The 25914-nt window shown below is 43.5% G+C and overlaps 1 protein-coding gene across 1 annotated transcript; it reads right to left on the reverse strand.

Moving 5' to 3' along the window:
* Nucleotides 1-16690: 16690 nt before the first annotated feature.
* LOC112912664 (SLA class II histocompatibility antigen, DQ haplotype C beta chain-like) lies at nucleotides 16691-22411 on the reverse strand. Its single transcript, XM_025989317.2, has 6 exons — nucleotides 22216-22411; nucleotides 20474-20743; nucleotides 18749-19030; nucleotides 18139-18249; nucleotides 17614-17637; nucleotides 16691-17014 (listed from the first exon to the last, which is right to left on the reverse strand). Exons 1-6 carry the CDS (start codon nucleotides 22322-22324, stop codon nucleotides 17001-17003), a joined length of 810 nt encoding a protein of 269 aa, XP_025845102.2. The 5' UTR covers nucleotides 22325-22411; the 3' UTR covers nucleotides 16691-17000.
* Between the last annotated feature and the right edge of the window lie 3503 nt (nucleotides 22412-25914).

Consider the following 25914-nt stretch of genomic DNA (forward strand, 5'->3'; position numbering starts at 1 on the left):
CCTGAGTCCATTAATGATTTAGAAGATTCAAAAATGGAGCTGTGAATGAATTTCTTTTCATAAGTTAAAGAGAGGATTTTGCTTTCCCCAGCAACTCAGAGACTCTGAGATTGGCTTAGGCTAAGAGAATAGATAGGGTATAGCAGTCAGTGACATGTCACTAGTGGAAGATTGCTAAGAGAATTCTTAGAACAGTAAGTCATAAGAAATTGACTTGAGGTTTTTAAGACCAAAGATATGCTATATTATAACAGACCTTATGCATATTTACTTTGGGGATAATTCAAGGATCAAGAGTTACCTGCGAGGTAGAAGTAAGAGAATAATTAACAATGGAGACTAGGAACTAGTAAATTTAGGGAATCTGACCCAGAAGTTATCAAGAAAATGTAGGTAACAGAACACAGAGGAGGTCAGGCCAGTGCAACTACTCTGCATTGTATTATAATGGTAGGTACGTGCCATTACACATTTGTTCAAACCCACACAATGTACACCAAGAGTGAACCCTAATGGAAACTATGGACTTTGGTGATAATAATCTATCAAAATAGTGTCATCAATTGTAATAAATGTACCACTCTGGTAAGGGATGCTGATAGTAGGGGAGGCTGTGCCTGGTGGGGACATGGATAGATGGGAAATCTCTGTACCTTCCCCTCAATTTTGCTGAGAACCTTAAATTGCTTTAAGTAAACTGTATTGGGATCCCTGGGTGGCGCAGCGGTTTAGCACCTCCCTTTGGCCCAGGGCACGATCCTGGAGACTCGGGATCGAATCCCACGTCGGGCTCCCCGTGCATGGAGCCTGCTTCTCCCTCTGCCTGTGTCTCTGCCATTCTCTCTCTCTCTGTGTGACTATCATAAATAAATAAAAATTTTAAAAAAATAAAATAAAATAAACTGTATTAAAAGAATGTCAGCAATTATGATGTCAAAGGTATAAAATACAAATTTTAGTATAAAAAATGTAATCATCTGAAAATGCACTAATGTATTCAGGGAGAGTTTTTGGCAATAGGCTGTCAAATAAATGTTATATAAATCTCAAGGAAGGGATCCCTGGGTGGCGCAGCGGTTTGGCGCCTGCCTTTGGCCTAGGGCGTCATCCTGGAGTCCCGGGATCGAATCCCACATCGGGCTCCCGGTGCATGGAGCCTGCTTCTCCCTCTGCCTATGTCTCTGCCTTTCTCTCTCTCTCTCTCTCTCTCTGTGACTATCATAAATAAAGAAAACTTAAAAAAAAAAATAAATCTCAAGGAATCGTGAGATGGGAACTCAGGAATTTGGGAAGAGGTGTATGTGTGTGTGTGTGTGTGTGTGTGTGTGTGCGCATTATTGTACTATAAGGTGTATACTGAATCCCATTTTAACCAGTGCCCTAGGAATACACAAATACTGACTTACTCAGACTCCTTCTCAATGAAATAAGGAGGAAAAAAAATTTAATGGAAGATGCATTTTATTAAGGGGCTTCATTTGTAAAACTTCACATAATTTTAAAATAGAATTTAAATTCTAACACCAAGCGCAATCATTTCGATATTAGCTAAAAGTTAAAAGGGAGATCATCACATGACTTTACCTTAAACAAAGATATCAATCCTCATGATACTAAATTATGTGATTTAAAAAATTATTTGAGTTATTTTTCTTATTTCTGATTGTGTGCATGAATTGTGACTATTAATATTTAATATCATACTATTTAAAAATACATAATTAGAAAATCCTTTTATTCAGCAAATCATTTGCAGGGAAAATAAAGAACAGATAAACTTCATATTAAAAAAATTAAGATACATATCAACCAAATGATAAGTTTTGTTTGGATGCATATTCAAATAAAAGAACTGTTAAAAAATTCTTGTGAAACAATCACAGAAATTGAACTCTGACACTATTAAGAAATTTTTAATCTACTTTTGGGTGTGATAATGGCAGTGTTAATGTTTCCTAGAAGTCATTAAATTTTAGATTTCATAATAACATATTCATCGATAAAATGATATGACTTATAAGAATATCATCAAACTAATCCAGTATATGTGTAAAATTAAGTGGGTAGGTTTACAAAATTATCCATGAATTAATAATGATTAAAGGTGGACTGTTGATACTTGGCACTATTCTCTCTACCACTACATATTGTTGAAATTTCTCATGATATAAAGGGTTTCTTTTAAGTATCCCAGGAAAGACAAAGAAGAAAACTAGGTTTAAAAGCATTCGTTTGAAGTTAACATTCGTTTTTAAGATTTTCCTCATTTTTTATCCCAGGTAGGAAGCCATGAGTATCCAAAGCTTGCTCCACACCATGGACCTCTCAGAAATGTAACCCTAAAGAATACATATGTCACAAGGATAATATCGAAGGAAAGCAAAAAATACTCTCTTTATCTTGACTGGACTAAGCCCCAAACATTGCTAATATATACACTAATTTAATTAATAATGCGAAAATAAAAATGGTTATGGAATACCAGTGTTGTGACACATACCATACTACATTCTGAGTGTATTAAATTGATATGAAAACAGATATGTTCATTGTCTTCACAGACTTTACATTCTAGTAGGAAGAAATATGCATATACAAAATAGTTCCACAAATATATAATAACAAACTCTGAAGAATTGATAAAGGAAATGAACAAGGTAACACATAACCATTGCACAGGAATTAAGCATTTGGTGGAGATTAGAGGTGGCTTGAACAAATATATGAGATGAAATAGATATTGGATAGTATGTAAAGCAAACAAATAAATAAATAAATAATCCTGTAAAAGTAGAAATAATGGACTTGAGCTATACCTTAGACCAAATGGACCTCATGGACATTTTAATGACCTGAATAGACATTTTTCCAAGAAAAGCATTCAAATGGCCAACAGCTAACACGAAAACATACTCAACATCATTAATCATTAAGGAAATGCAAATGTAAACCACAATGAGACATCACCTCACACCTGTTAGAATGGCTATCACCAAGAAAGTAAGAAATAACAAGTGTTGGCAAGCATAGGGAAAAAAGGGAACCCTTACACACTGTTTTTCAGAAAGTAAATTGGCTCAACCAAATAATATGGAGGCTCCTCAAAAAACTGAGATATCCGCACCTTCATATACCGTAGCCAAGACATGGAAACATTTTAAGTCCCCACTGATGATGAAGGGATAAAGCAAATGTTACACCAACATACACCACAAAATGGAATACCAGTCAGTCATAAAAAAGAATGAAATCTTGCCATTTGTCAGGATACAAATAGACCTGAAAGGTTCTATGCTAAATGAAATAAGTCAGACAGAGAAAGACAAATACCATACATTTTCACTTGTATGTGGAACCTAAAAAACAAAACAAATGAGAAAACAAAACCAGACTCCTAAATACAGAAAACACACTGATGGTTGCCAGAAGAGAGGGGGGTTGGGTGTTGGGCAAAGTGGATGAAAGTATCAAGAAGCATAAACTTCAGTTTTATTTTATTTTTTTAAGACTTTATTTATTTATTCATAGAGACAGAGACAGAGAGAGAGAGAGAAGCAGAGACACAGGCAGAGGGAGAAGCAGGGTCCATGCAGGGAGTCTGACATGGGACTTGATCCGTGGTCTCCAAGATCACACCTCAGGGTGCAGGCAGCGCTAAACCGCTGCGACACGGGGGCTGCCCAAACTTCAGTTTTAAAATAAATAAACCATGGGGATGTAATGTTAATGTATAGCACAGGGAATAGACAATACTACTGTATTACCTTTGGTGACAAATGGTAACTAGACTTATTACAGAGATCATTTCATAATGCATATGAATGTTGTACACCTGAAACTCCTATAATATTGTGTCAATTATACTTCGATTAATTTTGTGTGGTGACAGATGTTAAGTAGACTTATTGTAGTAATCATTTCACAAGATATACAAATATCAAACCATGTGTACACCTGAAAATAATATAGCGCTATATGTCAATTATACCTCAATAAAAAAGAAATAGCTGTTTTCACTTTGAATGAATAAGGTCTTGGCAACAATTTCTTGGGTATAAAATCTTAGCCAAAGCAAAAAAAAAAAAAAAAAGGAAAAGAAAAAACAAAACCAAAAAAACCCAAATAAACAAAAATAAATATAAGTACATCAAATTTAAAACTTCTGCACAGCCAAATGATTAGCCAAATGCAAAGGCAACCTGTGGAATAAGAAAAAAACATATTTTGTAAACCATCTATCTCACAAGTGGTTAATATAAAGTACTCAAATAAATCAAGAATGAAGAAAACAAACTGATTGAAAAGGGGACAGAGGGGGAATCCCTGGGTAGCGCAGTGTTTTAGCGCCTGCCTTTGGCCCAGGGCGCAATCCTGGAGACCCGGGATCGAATCCCATGTCAGGCTCTCCAGGCATGGAGCCTGCTTCTCTCTCTGCCTGTGTCTCTGCCTCTCTCTCTCTCTCTTGCTCTGTGTGTGTGTGTGTGTGACTATCATAAAAAAAAAAAAAAAAAAAAAAAAGGAAAAAAAAGGGACAGAGAAGGACTTCAGGGAAGAGAGCAGAGTAGCTGGACCCTAAGTTCACCTCATCCCGTGGAAACAACTAGATAAAATCCACATCAGTGTAAATACCCCAGAAAACCACCTGAAGACTGGCAGAACAGACTCTCCACAGCTAAATGGAAGGAAGAGGTCACAACCAAGAAGGAAAGGAGGGCAGAGATGGGTCAGGAGTTAAAGGACCTATACAACTGTCCACAAGAGAAGGCTGCTGTGGCCTCAGAGAGGGGTAAGGAGGAGGCCTTCACACCAGGCAGGTGGAACCCACACAGGAAAGACAAACCCCTATAACATTTGACTTTGAAAACTAGAACAACACAATTTTGCCAGTTCTCACAATCAATAGGGCCTAACATCTGGGTCTTTAAAAATCATCAGGCTTGACTCCTGGGGAGCCAGAGGGCAATAGGAAATTGAGTCCCTGCCCTTAAAGAGATAACACAACAAACAATCCCATGGAGATACAGCATGCAAGCAGCAGTTTGAAAACCACCAGGGGTGGCGGGGTTGGGAGGTGGTAGTGTACACTGGAGGGAGTTTTGTTTACTAATCTCAGAGCATGTGTTGGAGTGGCAGGGATCTTTGGGAGGCTTCTTTAAGAACAAAAGAGCTGGTGGGTGCCATTTGCATCCCTTATACCCACCCTAGACCCACAGACACTTGCAGGAACCAGGGCAGCAACAACGCGTTCTACCTAACTTGCTGACAGTGCACCCCACTCCCCACATTCTCCTACAAACATACCCACTTCAACCCGATCTCAGCTCCAGGAGCTGTCCCACATCAGACCTATACAAACCTTGATAACACCTCATGCCCTGCCGGACTTCTCCTGTGGATCTGCCTCTACAATACCTCTGGCCAGAGCCCATCCAAAGCTGTGCCACAGGCCTGGCAGGGTGCGGCAGCCCTGAAAGGAGCCAGCACAACTCCAAAGTGGCTCCTGCCTGGGGAAGAGGGGAAGGGAAGATCACTACATACATGAGTCCAACTACAGCCCCAGCAACCAGCTGAGGGCAGACATCTGGTCTGACTGCAGGCCCCACCCAAGAGTGAAAGCTTCTCAAAAGACAACACGGAGAAAGCAACCAGCAGTTCAGTGTTACCCTATCTCTGGCAAACACCTGGTCTGATTCTTTATTTTTTTTTTCTTTTTTTTTTTTTTATTTATGATAGTCACAGAGAGAGAGAGAGAGAGGCAGAGACACAGGCAGAGGGAGAAGCAGGCTCCATGCACCGGGAGCCAGATGCGGGATTCGATCCCGGGTCTCCAGGATCGCACCCTGGGCCAAAGACAGGCGCCAAACCGCTGCACCACCCAGGGATCCCACCTGGTCTGATTCAAGTCAGGCCCAGTGCAGTCCCAGACTGCCTCATTAACACAAGGACAAAACCCTGCCTCCATCAGGGTATGAGAGCCATTGCAGACAACTGAACTGAAGTCAAATGTGGCTCAGCAACAACAGTAGGGGACATGCAACCTATAGGAGACAACCCTGAAGCACCAGGTTCTAGTGAACGGGGGACATTGGACTGCGGGGCACCACAGGACCTCTGCTTCATAAAGCCACTAATTTCAAGAGCAGGAGATGTAGCTGACATTCCAAACACACAGAAAGAGACCGAGGGAGTTGGACATAATGAGGAAACAAAGGAATGTGTCTCAAATGAAAAGAATAGGACAGGGACCCTGGGTGGCTCAGTGGTTGAGCATCTGCCTTTGGCTCAGGGCGTGATCACGCAGGCCTGGGGCCGAGTTCCATATTGGGCTCCCCACAAGAACCTGCGTCTCCCTCTGCCCATGCCTCTGCCTCTCTCTCTCTCTCTGTGTCTCTCATGAATAAATAAATAAAATCTTTTCAAAAAATTAAAAGAACAGGACTAAATCATAGGAAAAGAATTCAACCAAAAGGGGAAAATTAATATGCCTAATAGACAATTTAAAGTAATGGTCATAAAGATATTCAACGAACTCGAGAAAAGAGTGGAGGACCTCAGTGAGATCTTAATGAAAAGATAGACTTGAGGAAGGAGGCAGAGTAGGGGGACCCTGAGCTCTCCCTGTCCCATGTTTGTCACCGAATATCAACCACACCCAAGTCAGTAAGCCAGAGAGTGATCTGAAGTCTGGTAGAGCAAACTCCACAACTATAAATAGAGAAGTTTCATCTGAAAGTTAACCCTTCAGCTCAGAATTGTCGAAGGAGGCTACCTACAAGAAGGAGGGGACTGCACACAAGGAGAGGGCTGAGAAAGAGGCCCTCACACCAGGAAGCTCCACAAGGAAGATTAATCCTCATAAAAGCTGGCCTTAATAACCAGATGGGCTGAATTCTGTGAGTTTTTAAAACCAGTGAGACATGGGGCCTGGACTTTAAAAGACAGCTGACCCAGCACTGGGTGAGTTGGAGGGGTGAGTGTTAGCAGGATCACTGCCTTTAACAAGACAACAACCATTTTCACAATATTCAGTCTTTCAATCCATGAGCATGGAACATTTTTCCATCCCTTGGTGTCTTCCCCAGTTTCGTTCACAAGTGTTCTGTGGTTTTTACAGTACAGATGCTTTACCTCATTGGTTAAGTTTTTTCCTAGGTATCTTTCGGTTTCTCGTGCAATATTGTGAACATGTCTCTGCTACCCAGAGCAATCTACACATTCAATACAATTCTTACCAAAATACCGTGGACTTTCTTCACAGAACTGGAACAAATAATCCTGAGATTTGTATAGAACCAGAAAAGACCCCAAGTAGCCAAAGGAATGTTGAAGAAGAAAACCAAAGGTGATGGTATCATAATACTATATTACAAAGCTGTAATCATCAATACAGCATGGTACTGGCACAAAAACAGACATAGATCAATGGAACAGAATAAAGAATCTAGAAATGGACCCTCAACTCGATGCTCAACTCGCCTGCAACAAAGCAGGAAAGCCTATCCACTGGAATAAAGACAGTCTCTTCAATAAATGGTGTTGGGAATTGGACAGCCACGTGCCAAAGAATGAAACCAGACTGTTCTCTTATACTATACACAAAAATAAACTCAAAATAGATGAAAGACCTAAATGTGAGACAAGATCCATCAAAATCCTAGTGTTCTCCCTTTGACCTTGGCCACAACAACTTTATGCAAGACATGTCCCTTAAAGGCAAGGGAAACAAAAGCACTAATGAACTTTTAGGACTTCATCAAGATAAAAAGCTCCTGCACAGCAAAGGAAAGAGTCAACAAAACTAAAAGACAACCTACAGAATGGGAGAGGATATTTGTACATGACGTATCAGATAAAGGGCTAGTATCCAAGATCTGTAAAGAACATATGCAACTTTACATCCAAGAAATAAAGAATCCAGTCTTGAAATGGGCAGAAGACATGAACAGACATTTCTCCAAAGAAAACCTGCACACGGCCAACACATTAAAAAGTGTTCCACCTCACTTGCCATCAGGGAATACAAATCCACACTTCTTTATACCAGCGAGAATGGCTAAAAGTAACAAGACAGAAAACAACAAATATTGGGGAGGATGTGGAGATAGGGGCACCCTCTTACACTGCTGGTGGGCATGCAAGCTGGTGCAGCCACTCTGGGAAACAGTGTGGAGGTCTCTCAAGAAATTAAGAATAGAGCTACCCTAGGACCTAGCAATTATACTACTGGGTATTTCCCCCAAAGATACAGAGATAGGGAATCCATGGGACACCTGCACCCCAGGGTTCATAGCAGTAATGTCCACAATAGCCAAACTGTGGAAGGAGGTATGACGTCCATCGACAGATGAATGCATAGAGAAGATGTGGTCTATAGATACAATGGAATATTACTCAGCCCTCAGAAAAGACGAATACCCACCATTTACATGAACATGGATGGAACTGGAGGCCATTATGCTGAGTGAAATAAGTCAATTGGAGAAAGACAACTATCATATGGTTTTACTCATATGTGGAATATAAGAAATAGTGAAAGGGACCATGAGGGAAAGGAGGGAAACTGGGTGGGGGAAAATTAGAGAGGGAGACAAACCATGAGAGACTCCTGACCCTGGGAAACAAAGGGTTCTGAAGGGGAGGTGGGAGGGAGGATGGGGTAACTGGCTGATGGGCATTAAGGAGGACACACGATGGGATGAGCACTGGGAGTTCCACTATATGTTGGCAAATTGACTTTAAATTTAAAACATGAAGCCAAAAATATATTTAATAAAAATACTCAAATTTTGACCTTCTCAAAAAAAAGACAGCAGCCTGCACAGAGGCAACATAAAAAGGGCAGTTGACACAGGATGGGGGCAAACAGGGGACAGATCTGTTCAGAGTGACTTTAGAGCATGTTAGGGGACTTCTCTGAAAGAGGAGCTGGCAGTCACCAGTTTCTCACCCATCCTGCCAGCATAAACACAGAGCCACCTGCAGCAGGTGGCACTGCGCAGACATTTGCTATCTAACCTACTAGCAGTGTGCCAGGCCCACGGGTTCCGAGGACTTGCCACTCCAAGCCCACTAGCCTCAGCCCTAAGCTCAGGGCAAATTTTCTTAAAGCCTCGCTGCACCCTTCCAAGCTGCAGGGTGCACAGCCTTGGCAGAGTGCACGCTGCCGCCACACACTGTGGCCAGCCACTCCACAGCACCCAGGCACCGAGCAGCACCCAGCCACCACTGAGTGCTGTGCATAGCTCCCACCTTGCACTGAGACCAGCTTCATGCCCCCAACCATCATCCTGTGCTAGGCCCTGCCGAACCCAGCCATACCCAGCCTCAGTCCACTGGCTGCCCCAGCACGTACCCCCGACCACGGCAGTGCTTCAGTGGATCTGGCTTAAGACTCCTGTCCCACTAAAAATTTTGCTAACACCTCCATCCTGTGCCCAAATTTCCTGGCAGACACAGCCCGCAGAGCTGGGCACTTGGGTTCCACTAGCAGTGCAAAGAGCAAGCACAGCGCGATACCCAGAGAGCCAGTGCAGACAATGCACTGAAAGGAAAAGTGACTCAGGCACAACACACAAGGACACTGTCCTGAAGTGTTAGGTTCCCATAAATTGGAGACACTATACTGTAGGCCACTGCGAGACCTCTCCTTCATAAAGTCACTACTTTCCAGAACAGAAGACAGAGCTGACTTTCTTAACACAGAAACAGACATAGAGAAGCAGATTAACTGAGAAGACAAAGAAATTTATCCGAAATGAAAGGACAGAGGAGCTAAGATTGCAGCACTTTAGGGGACCCTAGACTTGTCTCATCCCTCGAACACAACTAGTTGATTATCAAATCGATCCAAATACCCCAGAAATCAACCTGAAGACTGACAGAACCATTTTCACAACTACAGGAATAGAAGAAGCCACACTGAGGACAGTAGGAAGTACAGAGCGGTGGTTTGGGGGAGAAACAGATCAAGGGGCTGCAGAGAGGAGGAAGTCATGGTCACAGAGAAAGGCAAGAGAGAGAGCAGCACATCGGGGAATGTGCAAGGAGAATACTTCCCCCAAGCCACTGGCTGGGAAAATGAGGGGGGGTGGGCAGAATTTCAGGAGTTCTTGCAACCAAAAGACTGAAGGACTGGAGTTTTAAAGGTCATGGGGTGATCTGAAGAATGCTTGGGAGACATGAGGGGTGGAGAGAGGAGAGATTATTCCCTCTTCTTAGGTCTGGTCCCTGACAGGCAGAGTTCAGGGAGATGCCTCTCTGGGGACAAGGGAGCTGGCCAGTGACATCACCCTCCTCCACCCCTCAGCATAAACACAGAGCAGCCTGTGGAAGGTAGCTTAGCCCCGAACTATCTTCCTAACCTGCTTACACCAAGTGCCACACCTCCGCACTCCAGCACAATGGCCAATCTCCATCAAGCTCAGCATGCCCCTTCCCCAGAAGACCAGCAGAAACTCTAGTCCACACCATGTCTTCCAATAGAAGCTTCCCCAAGGCTTCAGTTCTAATGGAAGTAGTATTAAGTCTCATTTAACAAGCAGACCAGAGCATGCCTACTTAAAACTTGCCAATTCTGGTCAAGAACCAAACACCACACACTGCAGGAAAGGAGGGCCTCTGCAGAGAACTATCCTGAAGAATGGAGCAGCCAAAACACAACGGCTGAGCGCATGCAGCACACACAAGACACATTTCCTGAAATCCCAGGCACTGGACGCTATATGACCACTTCTTCATGACGCATTACTCTCAGGAGCAGGAAATTTAGCAGGCTTTTCTTTTCTTTTCTTTTCTTTTTTCTTTTTTTCTTTTTTTTTTTTTTTTTTTACTTATTCATGAGAGACAGAGAGAAGCAGAGACACAGGCAGAGGGAGAAGCAGGTTCCCTACAGGGAGCCTGATGTAGGACTCACTCTCTGGACCCGGGATCACACCCTGAGCCAAAGGCAGATGCTCAACTGCTGAGCCACCCAGGTATCCCTTACCAGGCTTTTCTAACACAGAGAAGAAGGTAGAGACATAGACAAAATGCTAAGATGGAGGAATTCTTCCCAAGTGAAAGAATAAGAGATGCAAGTGAAACAGATATAAGTAACATGCCTGATGGAGAATTTAAAACAACAACCATAAGGATACTCACTGGGCTTGAGAAAAGTATGAAAGACTTCACAGAGGCCCTTACTACAGAAATAAAAGAGTTAAAAAAGCATCAGTCAGAAATGAAAAATGCAATAACTGAGATTGAAAACAGACTGGATACCATGAATACAAGGCTGGAAGAAGCAGAGGAATGAATAACTGATATAGAACACAAAATAATGGGAAATAACGAAGCTGGACAAAAGAGAGAAAGAATTAGGGAACACAACAACAGACTTAGGGAACTCAGTGACTTCATGAAATGTAATAACATTTGTATCATAGGCATCCCAGAAGAAGAAGAGAGGAAGAGAGTGCAGAAAATTTATGTGAGGAAATAATAGCTGAAAATTTCTCTAATCCTGGGAAGGAAGCAGACATCCAGATCCACGAGGCACAGTGAACTCCCACCAAAATCAACAAAAGCAGGTTAACACCAAGACATATTGTAATTAAATTTGCAAAATACAAAACTAAAGAAAAACTTCTAAACCAGCAAAAGTCCTCAACTTACAACGGAAGACCCATAAGGTTAGATACAAATTTCTCAACAGAAATAGAGCAAGCCAGGAGGGCATGGCATAATATATCAACATGCTGAATGGGAACAATCTGATGCCAAGAGTACTCTATCTAGCGGGGCTATCATTCAGAATAGAAGAAGAGATAAAGTGTTTCCCAAACAAATATTAATGGAGTCATGAGCACCAAACCACCCCAGGAAGAAATATTAAAGGGGAATCTTTGAGTGGAAAGGAAAGAACAAAAGTGACAAAGACAACAAAGGAACAGAGAAAACCTGCAGAAATAATGACAAAACAAGTAATAAAATGGCACTAAATACAATCTATCAATAATTACGCTGAATGTAAATGGACTAAATGCTCCAGTTAAAGACACAGGGTGTCAGAATGGATAAAAAACAAAAACAAAAACAAAAACCCCACTCTTCTATGTGCTGGCGACAAGATACTCATTTTATACCTAAACACAACTGCAGATTAAAAATGAGGGGATTGGGGATCCCTGGGTGGCTCAGAGGTTTAGTGCCTTCCTTTGACCCAGGGCGCGATCCTGGAGTCACGGTATTGAGTCCCGCGTGGGGCTCCTGGCATGGAGCCTGCTTCTCCCTCTGCCTGTGTCTCTGCCTCTCTCTCTCTCTCTCTCTGTGTGTGTGTGTGTATCATAAATAAATAAATGAATCTTTAAAAAAAAATGAGGGGATGGAGAAACATTTAGAAACATTTATCACACAAATGCTTGTCAAAAGAAAGCCAGAATAGCAATACTTATATTGGACAAATGAGACTTTAAAACAAAGCCTGTAACAAGACATGAAGAATATATTATGATATTATAGATCATAATAAAGTAGATACTCCAATAAAAAGACATAACAATTGAAAATATTTATGCAGCCAATATGGGAGCACCTAGATAAATAAAATAATGAATAACAAAGGAATTCATTGGTAATAATACAATAATAGTAGGGGACTAAAACACTTCAGTTACATCACTGGACAGATCATCTAAGCAGAAAATCAACAAGGGGGGGTGCTTGGGTGGCTCAGTTTCTTAATGGCTGCCTTAGACTCAGATAGTGATCCCAGGGTCCTGGAATCGAGCCCTTATCAGGCTCCATGCTCAGCGCTAGCAAGGAGACTGCTTCTCCCTTTCCCTCCACCGGCTGTTCCCCCTACTTGTGCTTTCTCTCCCTCTCTCTCTCTCTCTCTCTCTCTCTCTCTGTCTCTCTCTCTATCTCTCTTTGTCAAACAAATAAAATCCTTTTTTAGAAAAAAGAAGAAAAGAAAATCAACAAGGAAACAATGACTTTGAAAGACACACTGGACCAGATGAACTTTTTTTTTAAGTTTTTATTTATTTATTCACGAGACACACACAGAGAGGCAGAGATACAGGCAGATGGAGAAGCAGGCTCCATGCAGGGAACCTGAAGTGGGACTCCATCCCGAGACTCCAGGATCATGGCCTGGGCCGAAGGCAGGTGCTGAACTGCTGAGCCACGCAGAAATCCCTGGACCAGATGAATTTAACAGATATATCTGGAACATCCATCTTAAAGTAGCAGAATGCACATTCTTTTCAAGGACAGTCTCCAGAACAGTCACACACTAGGTCACAGATCAGGCCTCAATAAGACAAAAAGACTGAGATCATACTGTACATATTTTCTGACCACAATGTTATGAAACTTAAAGGCAATCCCAAGAAAGAAATTCATAGAGGTTAAACAAAATGCTACTAAGCAATGAATGGGTAAATCAGGAAATCAAAGAAGAAATAAAAAATACTTGGAAACAAATGAAAATGAAAGCACACTGGTCTCAACCTTTGGGATAGGGCAAAAGTGGACCTAAGAGGGAAGTATATAGCAATACAGGCTTACCTTAAGAAACAAGAAAAGTCTCAAATAAACAACCTAATCTAACACTGAAAGGAGCCTACAGCTACAGGAAAAAGAACAACACACAAAGCCTAAAGCAGAAGTAAGGAAATAATAAAGATTTGAGCAGAAATAAGTGATACAGAAACTAAAACAAACAAACAAAACAAACAAACAATAGAGCAGATCAATGAAACCAGGAGCTGGGTCTTTGAAAAACTTCATCAAATTGATAAATCCCTAACCAGACTTATCAATAAAGAAAAGAGAAGGGATCCAAATAAATAAAATCAACATTGAAAGAGGAAAGATCACAACCAATACCACAGAAATACAAACAATTTTAAGAGGTTATTATGAAGAACTATATGCCAACAAATTGAAAACCTAGAAGAAATGGAAACATTCCTAGAAACATAGAAACTACCAAAACTGAAATGGGAAGAAATAGAAAACTTCAAAAGACCAATTACCAGCAGAGATACTGAATCAGTAATAAAAAAAACTCTCCCAACAAACAAAAGGCCAGGGCCAGAGGGCTTCCCAGGAGAATCCTACCAGACATTTAGAGAAGAGTTAATATCCACTCTTCTCACATTTTTCCAAAAAAGAAATGGGAGGAAGACTTCAAATTCATTCTGTGAGGCCGACATTACCTTGATTCTGAAACCAGATAAAGACTCCAGTAAGAGAGAGAACTATAGTCTAATATTCCTGATAAGCCTGGATGAAAATTTTTCAGTAAAAAAATACAATAAAACACTAGCACACCAAATCCAACAGTATATTCACCATGCTAGAGTGAGATCTATTTCTGGGCTGCAAGGCTGGTTCAATATTCACAAATCAATCATCATGATACACTACATTAATAAAAGCGAAGGGATGCCTGGGGGGCTCAGCAGTTGAGCTGCTGCCTTTACCTCAGGGTGTGATCCCGGTCCAGGACCGAGTCCCACATTGGGCTTCCTGTAAGGAGCCTGCTTCTCCTTCTGCCTATGTCTCTGTCTCTGTGTGTGTGTGTGTCTCTCATGAATAAATAGGTAGAATCTTTAAAAAAAAAAACTAAAAGAGAATATAAGAAATATATGACCTTCTCGAAAGAAACAGAGAAAGCATTTAATAAGTATGACATCCACACATGATAAAAAAAAAACCCTCACCACAGTCGGGTCAGTGAGAACATACCTCAACATAATAAAGGCCATAGACAAAAACACCACGTTTAATATAATCTTCAATGATGTTTCTTGTCAGAAACAAGACAAGGATGTCCGCTCTCACCACTGTTGTTCAACATAGTACTAGAAGTCCTAACCTCAGCAATCAGACAACAAAAAGAAATAAAGGCATCCAATTCACCTAGGGAGAAATCAAACTTTTACTATTTGCAGATGACATGATATTCTATCTAGAAAACACAAAGGACACCAGCAAAAATAAGAAGTTTCTGCACAGCAAAGGAAACAATCCACAAAACTAAAAGGCAGCCTATGCAGTGGGAGAAGATATTTGCAAATGACATATCTGATAAGGAATTAGTATCCAAAATCCATAAAGATCTTACAAACTGAACACTCAGAACACAAATAACCCAGTTCAAAAAAGAGAAGTCATGCATAGACGTTTTTCCAAAGAAGACATCCAGATGGTGAACAGACACATGACAAAATGCTCAATACCACTTGCCATCAGGGAAATATAAGTCAAAACCGCAATGAGATACCACCTCACAAGAGTCAAAATGGCTGCAATTAACAACATAAACAAAAAATATTGGCACACTTGGGGAGAAGGGGGAACTCTCTTACATTGTTGGTGGGAGTGCACACTGGTGTTGCTGCTCTGGAAAGCAGTATGGATGTTTCTCAAAAGGTTAAAAGCAGAACTACACTAGGATCTAGCAATTGCACTACTAGGTATTTACCAAGGAATACAAAATACTGATTTGAAGAGATATGTGCAGACAATAAAGAGTGATGCAAAAAGAATCAGAGATCCCAATAGATAATGGCAAAGGTGTAGTTAGTAGAGAGAGGGGCAGAGACGCAATGAAAGAGTGAGAGACACAACAGAGACAGAGAGGCAAAGACAGACACAAAAAGATGTCGAGAAACCCTGTGTTGATTACACCATTATTCACAACAGTCAAGATATAGAAGCAGCCCTAGTGTCCACTGATATGTGAATAGATAAAGATGTGGCATACACATCTTACATGCAATATTACTGAATAATATTAAATTTTAATATTACAATGCAATATTACTCTACCATAAGAATATTCAATCTACCATCTGCAACAACACGGATGAATCTGGAAGATATTATATTAAGTGAAATAAGTCAGACAATGAAAGACAAATGCCATATGATTTCACTTATGTGTGGAATCTAAAGAACAAAACAAATGAGCAAACACACAGAAAAACAGAAACAGACTCATAAATACAGAGAACAAACTCATGGTTGTCACAGGGCAGATGGATGGAGGATAGGCAAAATAAGCCAAGAGGATTAAGACGTACACACTTCCAGTTATAAAAGAAATACGTCAAGTATTATATTAAAGGGACAAGGAGAGACACATAGAAAAATAGGTGCACACATGGAAATATAATGAAAAAAAGAGAGAGATGAACATCTCATCAAATGTCTGGATCTAGTAACTTCTGAAATCAACTTGACCTCAGACTTCCTTGTAACATAAACAGAGTACACTTGACTTCGGTATCTATCATGTGAAACCAAATATAGTACTTATATTGCTAGTTATACTTTTTCAAAAATAAAAATGGACCTTGATCAGTGTGACTTGCCAAGATCTATTTGAAATGTCACTGTGGTTTTCAGAGACACCAGGGGCCACTATTACCCATGCCAGGATACTTCCACTGTAAGCTTACATGCACAATACTCAGCAAACCTAAAGAAAGGCCAGCACCTCCTTAGGCCATTGCACTGAACAATACTCAATATCCAGGAAGGACGTGACTATTGAATTGATTTTCCATCTCCATCTCCATCTCCCCCGCCTGCTCTTCATTTGGCACCCCCAGATGCCTCCGGTCTCCCTTCAAGGAGCAATTTGACCCTTTCATTCTGCACTGGTTTGCTTCCTCCACCAAGTTAAGAAGACTCAGGGTACAGAGAACTCATAATCACATTTAATTATGATAAAATCTCTATCTTCAGGTAAATGGCTTCAATGTGCTTCTCTTGCACAATCTGTGAAAGAAGAATGGAAACAGGAAAATCCCTTGGGGCCTGAGTAGATCCTGTAGCAGGGAGCACACAGGTCAATGCAGGAAGCAGAATCACAACCAGATCCTCAAGAGTCCTCAGAGTCATGTAGGACTCTGATCTATGTGGGGGACAGTCTGTCAGGCAGCTGGGAATTCTGGGCAGGGACAGACGGACACTACAAAGGATGGAATCCCCGGTATCCTCAGGCATCAGTGCAGGAGCCCTGTAGAAAAGAGAGTGATCAGCAGAGGAGACTCTGACAGATGAGCCCTCTCCCCTCCTCTCAGGGCCACTGCAGCACCAGAGAAAGCTGAGGGCCAGGGCAGGTAGTCATCACCTCCCCCAATATTTCTGTAAAGGTGAAACCAACTAAAGAGAACATGGCACTCCAGCTGCACACAGATGTGTGGCAGGCAGTGGAGCAGCTCTTGTCCTTTAAGGGGATATACAAATGTGTCAGTCCTTTTAGTAAACATAATAACTCACCATCTTTGCACCACTAGTGGCCTTTCACATGTAAATTCACACAGGCAGCAGCCACCAACACATAAGACAAAGTGGGCATCATCCTGGTGTCTAACACCCAAGATGTGGCTCTGGTTCCGAGTTTCACAGACAGATAGCACCAACGTTATGGCTTGGTTCCAGGGAACAACTCTGGATCTGCCTACACAAACTGGGCAATCTTCCCCCCTAATTCTTGATCTCTGTAGCAGGGAATAGGCCATGAACTGAGACCATTGTGCCCAGGTACACTCACCTCATGCTATTCCCCCTTTCAACTGTCCCTACAACCCCACTGAATCAGAGCAGAAACAGTACCTGCTGGTGGAGACTCCCGAGATCCTACAAAAGGAAGTGATACAGAATAAAAAAAAGGTCTCATTACACAAATAGCCACCTTCTCCCTCACCCCAAATGGAGGTGAGATAAGCAACTGAACTGAATTTTACTTTCTCCCCACTCATCCACTCCAAGACCTTAACTGCCCTAAGCTAAAATCCCCAAAATCAATGACACTGTCACTAGAAGGAAGGGAAGCAGATGCTCTGACCCTCTTACAGAAAGAAACTTTCAGAAAGGAGCCAGGGAGCCAGTGATGAACTACAAGGAAGCCCTAGAATATGCTCCACCTGTTACCTCTGTGGTAGGGCTCCTTTTCAACCAATAAATCAGATTCCAGAGTCTCCCCCTAGGTGGTTCCCTCTCCTTCCACCACCAGCCCAGCCTCCTTCCTTTCAGAGTCAGAAGGAAAGAGCTAATCTAGAGACAGAGCCACCCCCCCCTCCCCCTGAACAAAAGGTCTCAGGCATAGCCCATCTCCCTCATTTCCACAGAATGCCTTACCTTTCTGGCTCCTGTGACGGATGATAAGGCCAAGCCCAAGGAAGATCAGCCCCAGCACGAAGCCGCCAATGCCACTCAGCATCTTGCTCTGGGCAGATTCAGACTGTGCCCCTGGGGAGCAGAGCCTGAGAGTCAGAGTTGTCCCCACACCCAACAGGGTCCCTTTGGGAAGCCTGAAGTCCAGTCTGAGGTACCGGAGGTGGAGGTACCTGGTGAACCTGACCACCCCCAGGAGAGGGAAGGACCCACCATTAGATCCTTGCACACAGTGGGTATGTGGGGGAAGGAGGGAGGCTGAAACCTGCTCCTCCAGACACATCCATAACCTCAAACACCAAGGCCCCAGTCAGCAGCCAGGGCAGTAAACCCTTCAGAGCTACAGGGCTGCGTTATGGGGCCAAGGTATGGAGAATGATCTCTCTAGTATCTAGAAAGACCATGAGATCAAGATTCTCCTGATGCCCCTGCCATGGGACAAGAGGTACTCGATCTCCTGTGATTTCCACCTCAGTAGTGACATCAAGGATAACAAATAGAATGGGATGGGCTAGAGGAAGCTCTGCCCTCTGTCTGTGGGGCTCATCAGGACAGGAAACAAACTTCTCCTTACGCCACTGCACTGTGATGGGGCTCTGGAGGCTGGCGTGCTCCACATGGCAAGTGTAGACATCTCCTCGCTGGGGAGTCATCTCCAGCATCACAAGGATCTGGAAGGTCCAGTCCCCATTCCTAATAAGTGGAGTGGACACGACACCAGCTGTCTGCTCCTGGTCATTCCGAAACCACCGGACTTTGATCTGGCCTGGATAGAAATCTGTCACTGCGCAGACCAGCAGATTGTGGTGGTTCAGGACCTCTGTCCTGGACGGGGAGATGGTCACTGTCGGTTCCACTGAGGGGAGTAACAGACAAGAAAAGACAATGAGATGTGAGACTACACAGCAAGTCTCCCCATGGAGAAAAGTCCTCCCTTGGTACCAGTATGGAAAGATCTCTGGATTCCAAGTCTTGGATTCAGATCTCAGCTTGGACACCTTATTAGTTTGCATGAACACGGGAGTCAGCTTACTTTTCAGAGTCTGAAGAAATAATAGCAATCATTCTAGGAAAGCTATTCTGTTGATATTAATCGATAAAATGAAGCATTTTTAAATTGTAGATCGCTGCATTACACAAGCTACTATTTATAACATTTTCAAAAATAAAATAAATAAATCTGGACTGCTTTCCTTCCATCCCTACTGACAGATAAAGTGGCTGCTAATCCCTAACATGCAAGGTAGTTAGTTGTGAAATGAAATGGCGCAATATAGACGGTGGGTGGTAAGGTACTTTTCTAGAATAGATAGGTATTAAATGGCTACAATTAACTTCCAAAAAGGGTGTCTACCCCTGAAGTGGATGGTGATGCCCTGAGGAGGTGACCCAGGGGAACAGGATATGCCGGGATTAGGCCAAAGGAAACCTGAGACAAATCTTCTTCAATAACTTAGTAGCATCGATTGATTGACTCCAAAACTTCAGCTCTTTTTATGCTGACATGTGTTGAGAATTTCTAAGAAATTAAAACTCTGCCTCACACCGCCTTTCACAAATAGTTTATATTTCTAGTTAACACTTTCTTCTTTGCATTCACAAATCCTAGGTCATTAAGTAAGATCCAAGTCACTAAGTTTACTTTAAAGCATTAAACAAAGCAGAAAAGAATAATAATAGGGTCCGTTTTTAAGTCTTATTTGCTCTGCTATTTTTCTTGAGCCTAAGTGGATGTGCAGCTGAGTGCACTTACTCATCAATTTCGCGAAGGTTTGCACTCACAGGACCTGCCCGTCCCTGTGTCACACACTAGGCAGGGCCTCGCCTCAGAAATGTCCAGGCCCAGTGACAGCCATTACGAAAAACAGAATTAAGATGACTAATAATTTGAACCAGAGTCAAAACTCGGCGTGTGACGACTCTGCCTTACTTACCAGCTGTGTGCATGCAGCTCACTGAGTGTCCCACCCGCGGCCCCAGGGACAGGTCACTGCAGGAGCCCGGGGCGGGGCTGGGGGTGCTCAGGGGCCTCGCTTAGGAAAGGTGGGGAGGGAGGAAGCAAGGGGTCTCAGGGCGCGACATGGGGTGCGTGGAGTGGGGGCATGAGCCTCGGAAGCGCTGCTCCCCCCACCCCGAACGGACCCACCCATGTGTGCTGAGAAGGCAGAGGGCCGGGCTCAGTCCCCCAGCTCTGGCCCCTCGCGGGGGACGCGCCCTGCCTCCCTGTGCGCACGTGGGCCCGGGGTCCCCGGGAGGGGACCTGGGTGGGGAGCCCGCGGGGGGAGGACGGTGCGCTCACCTCGCCGCAGCACCGTGAAGCTCTGGCCTGTCCCGTAGTTGTGTCTGCACACCGTGTCCACCTCGGCCCGTACCCGGTCCACCACGTCCTTCTGCCGGTTCCAGGACTCAGCTTCGGGCCGCCCGAGCTCCGTGACCGCCCGGTACTCCCCCACGTCGCTGTCGAAGCGCAGGTGCTCCTCCCGGTTATAGACATGTTTCCTCAGCAGCCGCACCCGCTCTGTCCCGTTGGTGAAATAGCACTCGCCCTTAAACTGGTACACGAAATCCTCTGCGGGGAGACGCTGGGTCAGTCAGGCCTCCACCGCTCAGCCCAAGCAGCGGCCACCGCCCTGGCAGGCATCTGGGGCCCGGCTAGGGCCCGAGAAACCTGAAGGCCTCTGGGCTCTGATGCCTGTCAACCCGGCCCTGAGCACCCTCTCTGCCAGGCCTGCCCGCCCTCCTCGAGAGCTTCCAGACCTGCCTTCATCCAGGGAAGGGAGGCAGGAAAGCCCCTCTCCAAGGGCAAGCCCTGGCACCCCTGAGCCCGGCCTGAGCCTCACAACTGAGCTAAACAGGGCAGTCAGGTGGATCCTACATCCCGACTTGCACTGGGATCAGGACGTGCCCACAAGATACCCCATTCACTGTGGACTCCAGGAACCTCAGAGGCAAACAAGTGTCCCCATTAGCACCAGAGTTCAAGGGAATGTGCAGAAAGGTCCAGAATTGAGCTTGACTTCCTCCTGACAAGCATACTCTACTGGTCCCCAGCAAAAGGCCTTTCTTCCAAGGCCTGGGTTAACTCTGAGTTTCTGTCACTCCTGCCCACCCCCCTGCAGTGTGAGGTCTGCTCACTCCTGCAGGGCTAGAAGGAACCCACACCTTCCAAGTCCTAGAAAGAAACATTTTATTCACAGAAAGAACAGGCTTTTCAAAAAGATAAAATAGATTCCAGTTAACCTGTGCCAATGACCAGCTTGAGTAGGTTACTAAACAGAGTATTTCCTATCAGAAGTATAATTTGTAAAACGGAAGTCATAAAACCTACACAAAGGGGTGTTAGGAAGATCCAAGAGAACTTATAGTAAGATCCTAACCCAATCGCTGAAACCGTTCCTCAGTATGTGCTATTTCCCTTCCTTACTTTCTCCTTCCTCCTACATTCAGTCCACCATCATCTCAAGTCTCCTAATGCCACGCGAGCTACTATCTGACCACAAACTAGTGACACTTGAAGTTAAGACTCCCTGTCTGCGGCCACCCAGTCAGCGTCACTCATACACCAAGGGTTCATGCCCATGTGCACTCCACTCAGAATCCAGTAGAACATAGAGTCCTTTGTACCAAAGCCTGAGATGACAGAGACCGTTGCTGCCCTATGTCTCCCCAATATACAATCCCATAGTGCATAGCCTAGACAAAGTCTTGGGGGACCCAGAAATAAGAAATCCTACTGTGTCTTCTTTGGACAAATTGTTACTTTCAAAAATAACTGCAATGTCACTTTGTCCCGTCAGTGGCTGCAGATGCACACTTTGTTTCCTCTACCCCATTAGGACTGAGCCCACAGGATGGGGATGTCCTCATCTCATCCTTAGAGGTGGACATGAGAATGTAACAGAGCTCCCTTCCCCAAAGAGAGGAAACTGTGATAAAAGTCTATATTCTGAGATCATAGAACCTTCCACACTCCCACCAAAAGGTCCTTCAGAGCCTGTTCCCCAGAGCAGTGGCTCTGGGGAGCAGGTGTCCTGCACTTACCTGGAGAGTCTCTGCCCTCAGCCTCTGGGATGCTCAGCACCACCAGGATCATCATCACAGCTGCTGTCCAGAAGCCTCGGGGGATGCACAGAGTCATCTTCCCAGACATCACTGAGAACAGAGGAAAAAGGTGGCAGTCAACACAGCTCCTGCCTGCTGGCTCTGAAGTACTCACTTCAGAGAATAAAAATCTGTGAAAGCTTCCATCCATAGTAGGATTGGAGAGTTCCCAGGGAGGGAACCAATCGGCGCCGGAGCTGAAGCACCTCACCTGTCTCCGGGCAGACAGTCGTTATGCAGGTTCTCAGTCCAGCGCCTGGCGCTGTGTCTTCATCCAATTACACTAGATGAACACTTGAGGTGAAGATTTCTCCTAGTGATAGAAGACCTAAAGATCGAATGCCTTAGGGGTTTAAGAAACTGAACAGAAAATGACTCGAGAGTAGACATCTTTGTGAAATTTTGGATTATTTAGTTCTTACACTTTTGATTTTTAGTAAATAAGTGGGATCATATTTCAGGGAAGAGAAAAGTATTGTCACAGAGGTGTTCACTTCGATTGTCTTAGACACTCTGAGGAGCCTTCGGTCACGCTGGGAACAGCATAGTTCTTAGGAGGAAATGGTTTTGAATTGCAATTTTACCACGAATAGGCTTTATGAGAGCAAATTACTGAGCCTCTTTTTGCCTCAGGCTTCTTTCTCTTGGTAAAATGTGGATCACGTTGCCTGCATCGTATATCCAGATCATTATATATACGAACTTAAGAGGAATAGGACTTGTTTAATATTGCAAAGTGTTCCTCAGCTGCCACATGCTCACTGTTGGGAATTCCAGGTTAATATGCGGAGCAAGAGGGCGGCCCCACTGCTTCAGCGGTTTGGCGCCGCCTTCAGCCCAGGGCAGGATCCTGGAGATCCAGGATCCAGTCCCATGTCCGGTTCCCTGCCTGGAGCCTGCTTCTCCCTCTGCCTGTGTCTCTGCCTCTCTCTCTATGTCTCTCATGAATAAATAAATAAAAATCTTAAAAAAAAAAATATGCGGAGCAAGATAACAAGGAAAAAAGTGGTTGACACCCAGCCCTGTGGGCAAGTGATTTTTCATTATGCAAGGTTCTTTTACATTTGTGCTTTTGACTGAAAGTATTTGAAAGTCAAGTTCACTTTTATGCAGGTTCCTCTGATATCAGCAAAGATGCAATCCACAAACATTCCCAGCATTCACACACAATCACCTTTCATTTCAAGGACAGAGAGCAAAAGATGTGGAGAAGCATTTTCTGGGTCCTGAATGATGTTAATGAAGGAGCAGATGTTAGAGTCACACACTGTGTATAGATGTGGCACTTACTGTGCCAGCCCAAAGTTATCAAACCTCGAATGGCAGAAGTATCGATATGTTTTTATAGCAAATCTATTATTTATCATGCTCCTCTTGCCCAGGACTAGCCTCAGGGCTAAATGGTCATAGAGCAATTAGAACAACGTGTGGCAAATCTTAATAAAGAAAACAATATGTATCTCCCTCCCTTTTCTCCCTCCTCCCGTCTTTTTCCTGTATTTAGGTTTTCATTCATAAGAGAGGCCATTATCTGAAAGCCGAATAGAAGGAGTTTACCAGGTAAAAAGAAGTACAGCAAAGACGCAAGAAGTTTCCACTAGTGGCACATGAAAGCAACGAGTCATTCCAATATTCTAGATTAGGTGGGTGGTTCCAATCTCCTGAGACTTAGTCCCTGGGCTTTCACTAGCAGCGGTGTACTTAGGATCAGGGTAGTGCTGGAATAAGGAGGGTTTCTATGGTGGCATAGAAGCAGAAAGAAGGAGCATCAAAATCAGAACTGGAATAGGGTTGAGGGGCAAGGAAGAATGGTCGAAAGGGGACCTGGAAGGTACATTAGTCCCTCCAACCCTCACCTCAGGTCCCTCAGAATAAAGAGAGAACTCTCTCTGCTCTTGTCCTAAGGGGAAATTCTCTCCACTCTCTTGTGGTGCTGTGTGGTAGAGGCCATGTCAGACCTGGGGATTGCCCAGTCTCACAGGCCTCTTCACCCAAGCTTTTCAACAAGCAACAAAAGTGTCAGCTTAGAATGCTTTATCTGATTGGCTAAAACCTCATCTGAAAGGCTCTGGCTCAGGCTTCTGTCAGCTGCTTCCCCCTGAGCCAGTCAACATTCTCTACATTCTCTAGAGCTCTCTGTGCTACTCATAGCTTACCCCATTACCCAGGGTAGCCATTGCCCAACTGCCCTGAGAGGAAGGCAACTCAGACACCTGATTCAGGGCCTTATCTGAGGTACCCCCCCTGGGTACCACATCAGGTGGATGTGGGCACTTAGGATGAAGGCAGTGTGTATCCCATGTGGTTAAAAGATGAGATCAAGAAATAGTCATGAAATAGGTCAAGGTTCAAGTAAAGAGACTCTCCCTAGGGGACATCCTCTGTTCCTTCAGGATGGAAGATAAAAGCTATGGACTCTTTCTTTGTGGACATTCAGAGAGAAATCATCGTCCCTGATCAGCATCTTGGAACCTATGCTTTGTCAGTGGAGTTAATTGTGAACATAATAATAACAATCACCTTGTGACCAGAAGGGCCATCTGGGATCCTACATGCATTTAATTCAGGAATTAAAAAATAATGTAGGGATCCCTGGGTTGCTCAGCGGTTTAGCTCCTGCCTTTGGCCCAGGGCATGAATCTGGAGTCCCAGATCGAGTCCTATGTCGGGCTCCTGGCAGGGAGCCTGCTTCTCCCTCTGCCTGTGTCTCTGCCTCTCTCTCTCTCTCTCGACGTCTATCATGAATAAATAAATAAAATCTTTTACAAAAATAATGTATATTCTGAAATATTCTGTGACTTCCATAATGCCAGTAGTAATATAATTAGAAATACTGCCCCACAGTATTATTTCCCTTTCAATAAAAATTTATCCAGCAATTATCCCTAAGTTTTTCCAAATCTTTGTAAAGGTACTCTTTACATCAACCCTTACCTCCCAGAATATGGGATGTCCTTTACATCAACCCTAAATATGAATTTTCCGTCACACATATGCAGTAGACCCCTGTTCTTAGCATAGTTATCTCTTTCAAATCACATCCTAGGAATCTGGTCAAGGAATGAAATCAGTAGCAGGTTGGCCATCGATAAACCTTGCAACTCTGAAAGATTTAGTTTTCCTTATTTGTAGAAGGAATAAACAGCTCACTGGAACACCATCATGAACGTAGGTATAATTTATTCAAGTCCTCTGTAAACTATGCTGAGATACATACAAAATAGTTTCTAATATAATAGTAGTGAGCTCATTGTCTTAACATCATTAACAAAAACAGAAAATTCTTCTCGTGATGTCTCATCTCTCTTCAGATGACAGAATCATTATACTTCTGAATATATAGTTCTGAATCCCTGCCTCTTACCTCATCATAATGAAGAGAAAGGGAACAGGAAGTATAGTAGATGTATTTAACTTTGCATCGGCTACACGTTCCCTCTCTGAAATGCATGAATACAACTGCACAGAACTACCATTTCAGCTATAATTTCAAGTCCTCAGAATCTGGTCCTCCTCTCAGTGTGCTCACAAATGTGGAAACTTGAGTGCAAAACAGAGTCTCAATACAAACTGAGTAAAAAAGAAGACAGTGAATACAGCTTTGTGAGCTGCATGTACCATTATGGCACTCATCTAGGC

The sequence above is a fragment of the Vulpes vulpes genome, chromosome 1 (genome assembly GCF_048418805.1).
Source record: "Vulpes vulpes isolate BD-2025 chromosome 1, VulVul3, whole genome shotgun sequence".
NCBI classification, from domain to species: domain Eukaryota; kingdom Metazoa; phylum Chordata; class Mammalia; order Carnivora; family Canidae; genus Vulpes; species Vulpes vulpes.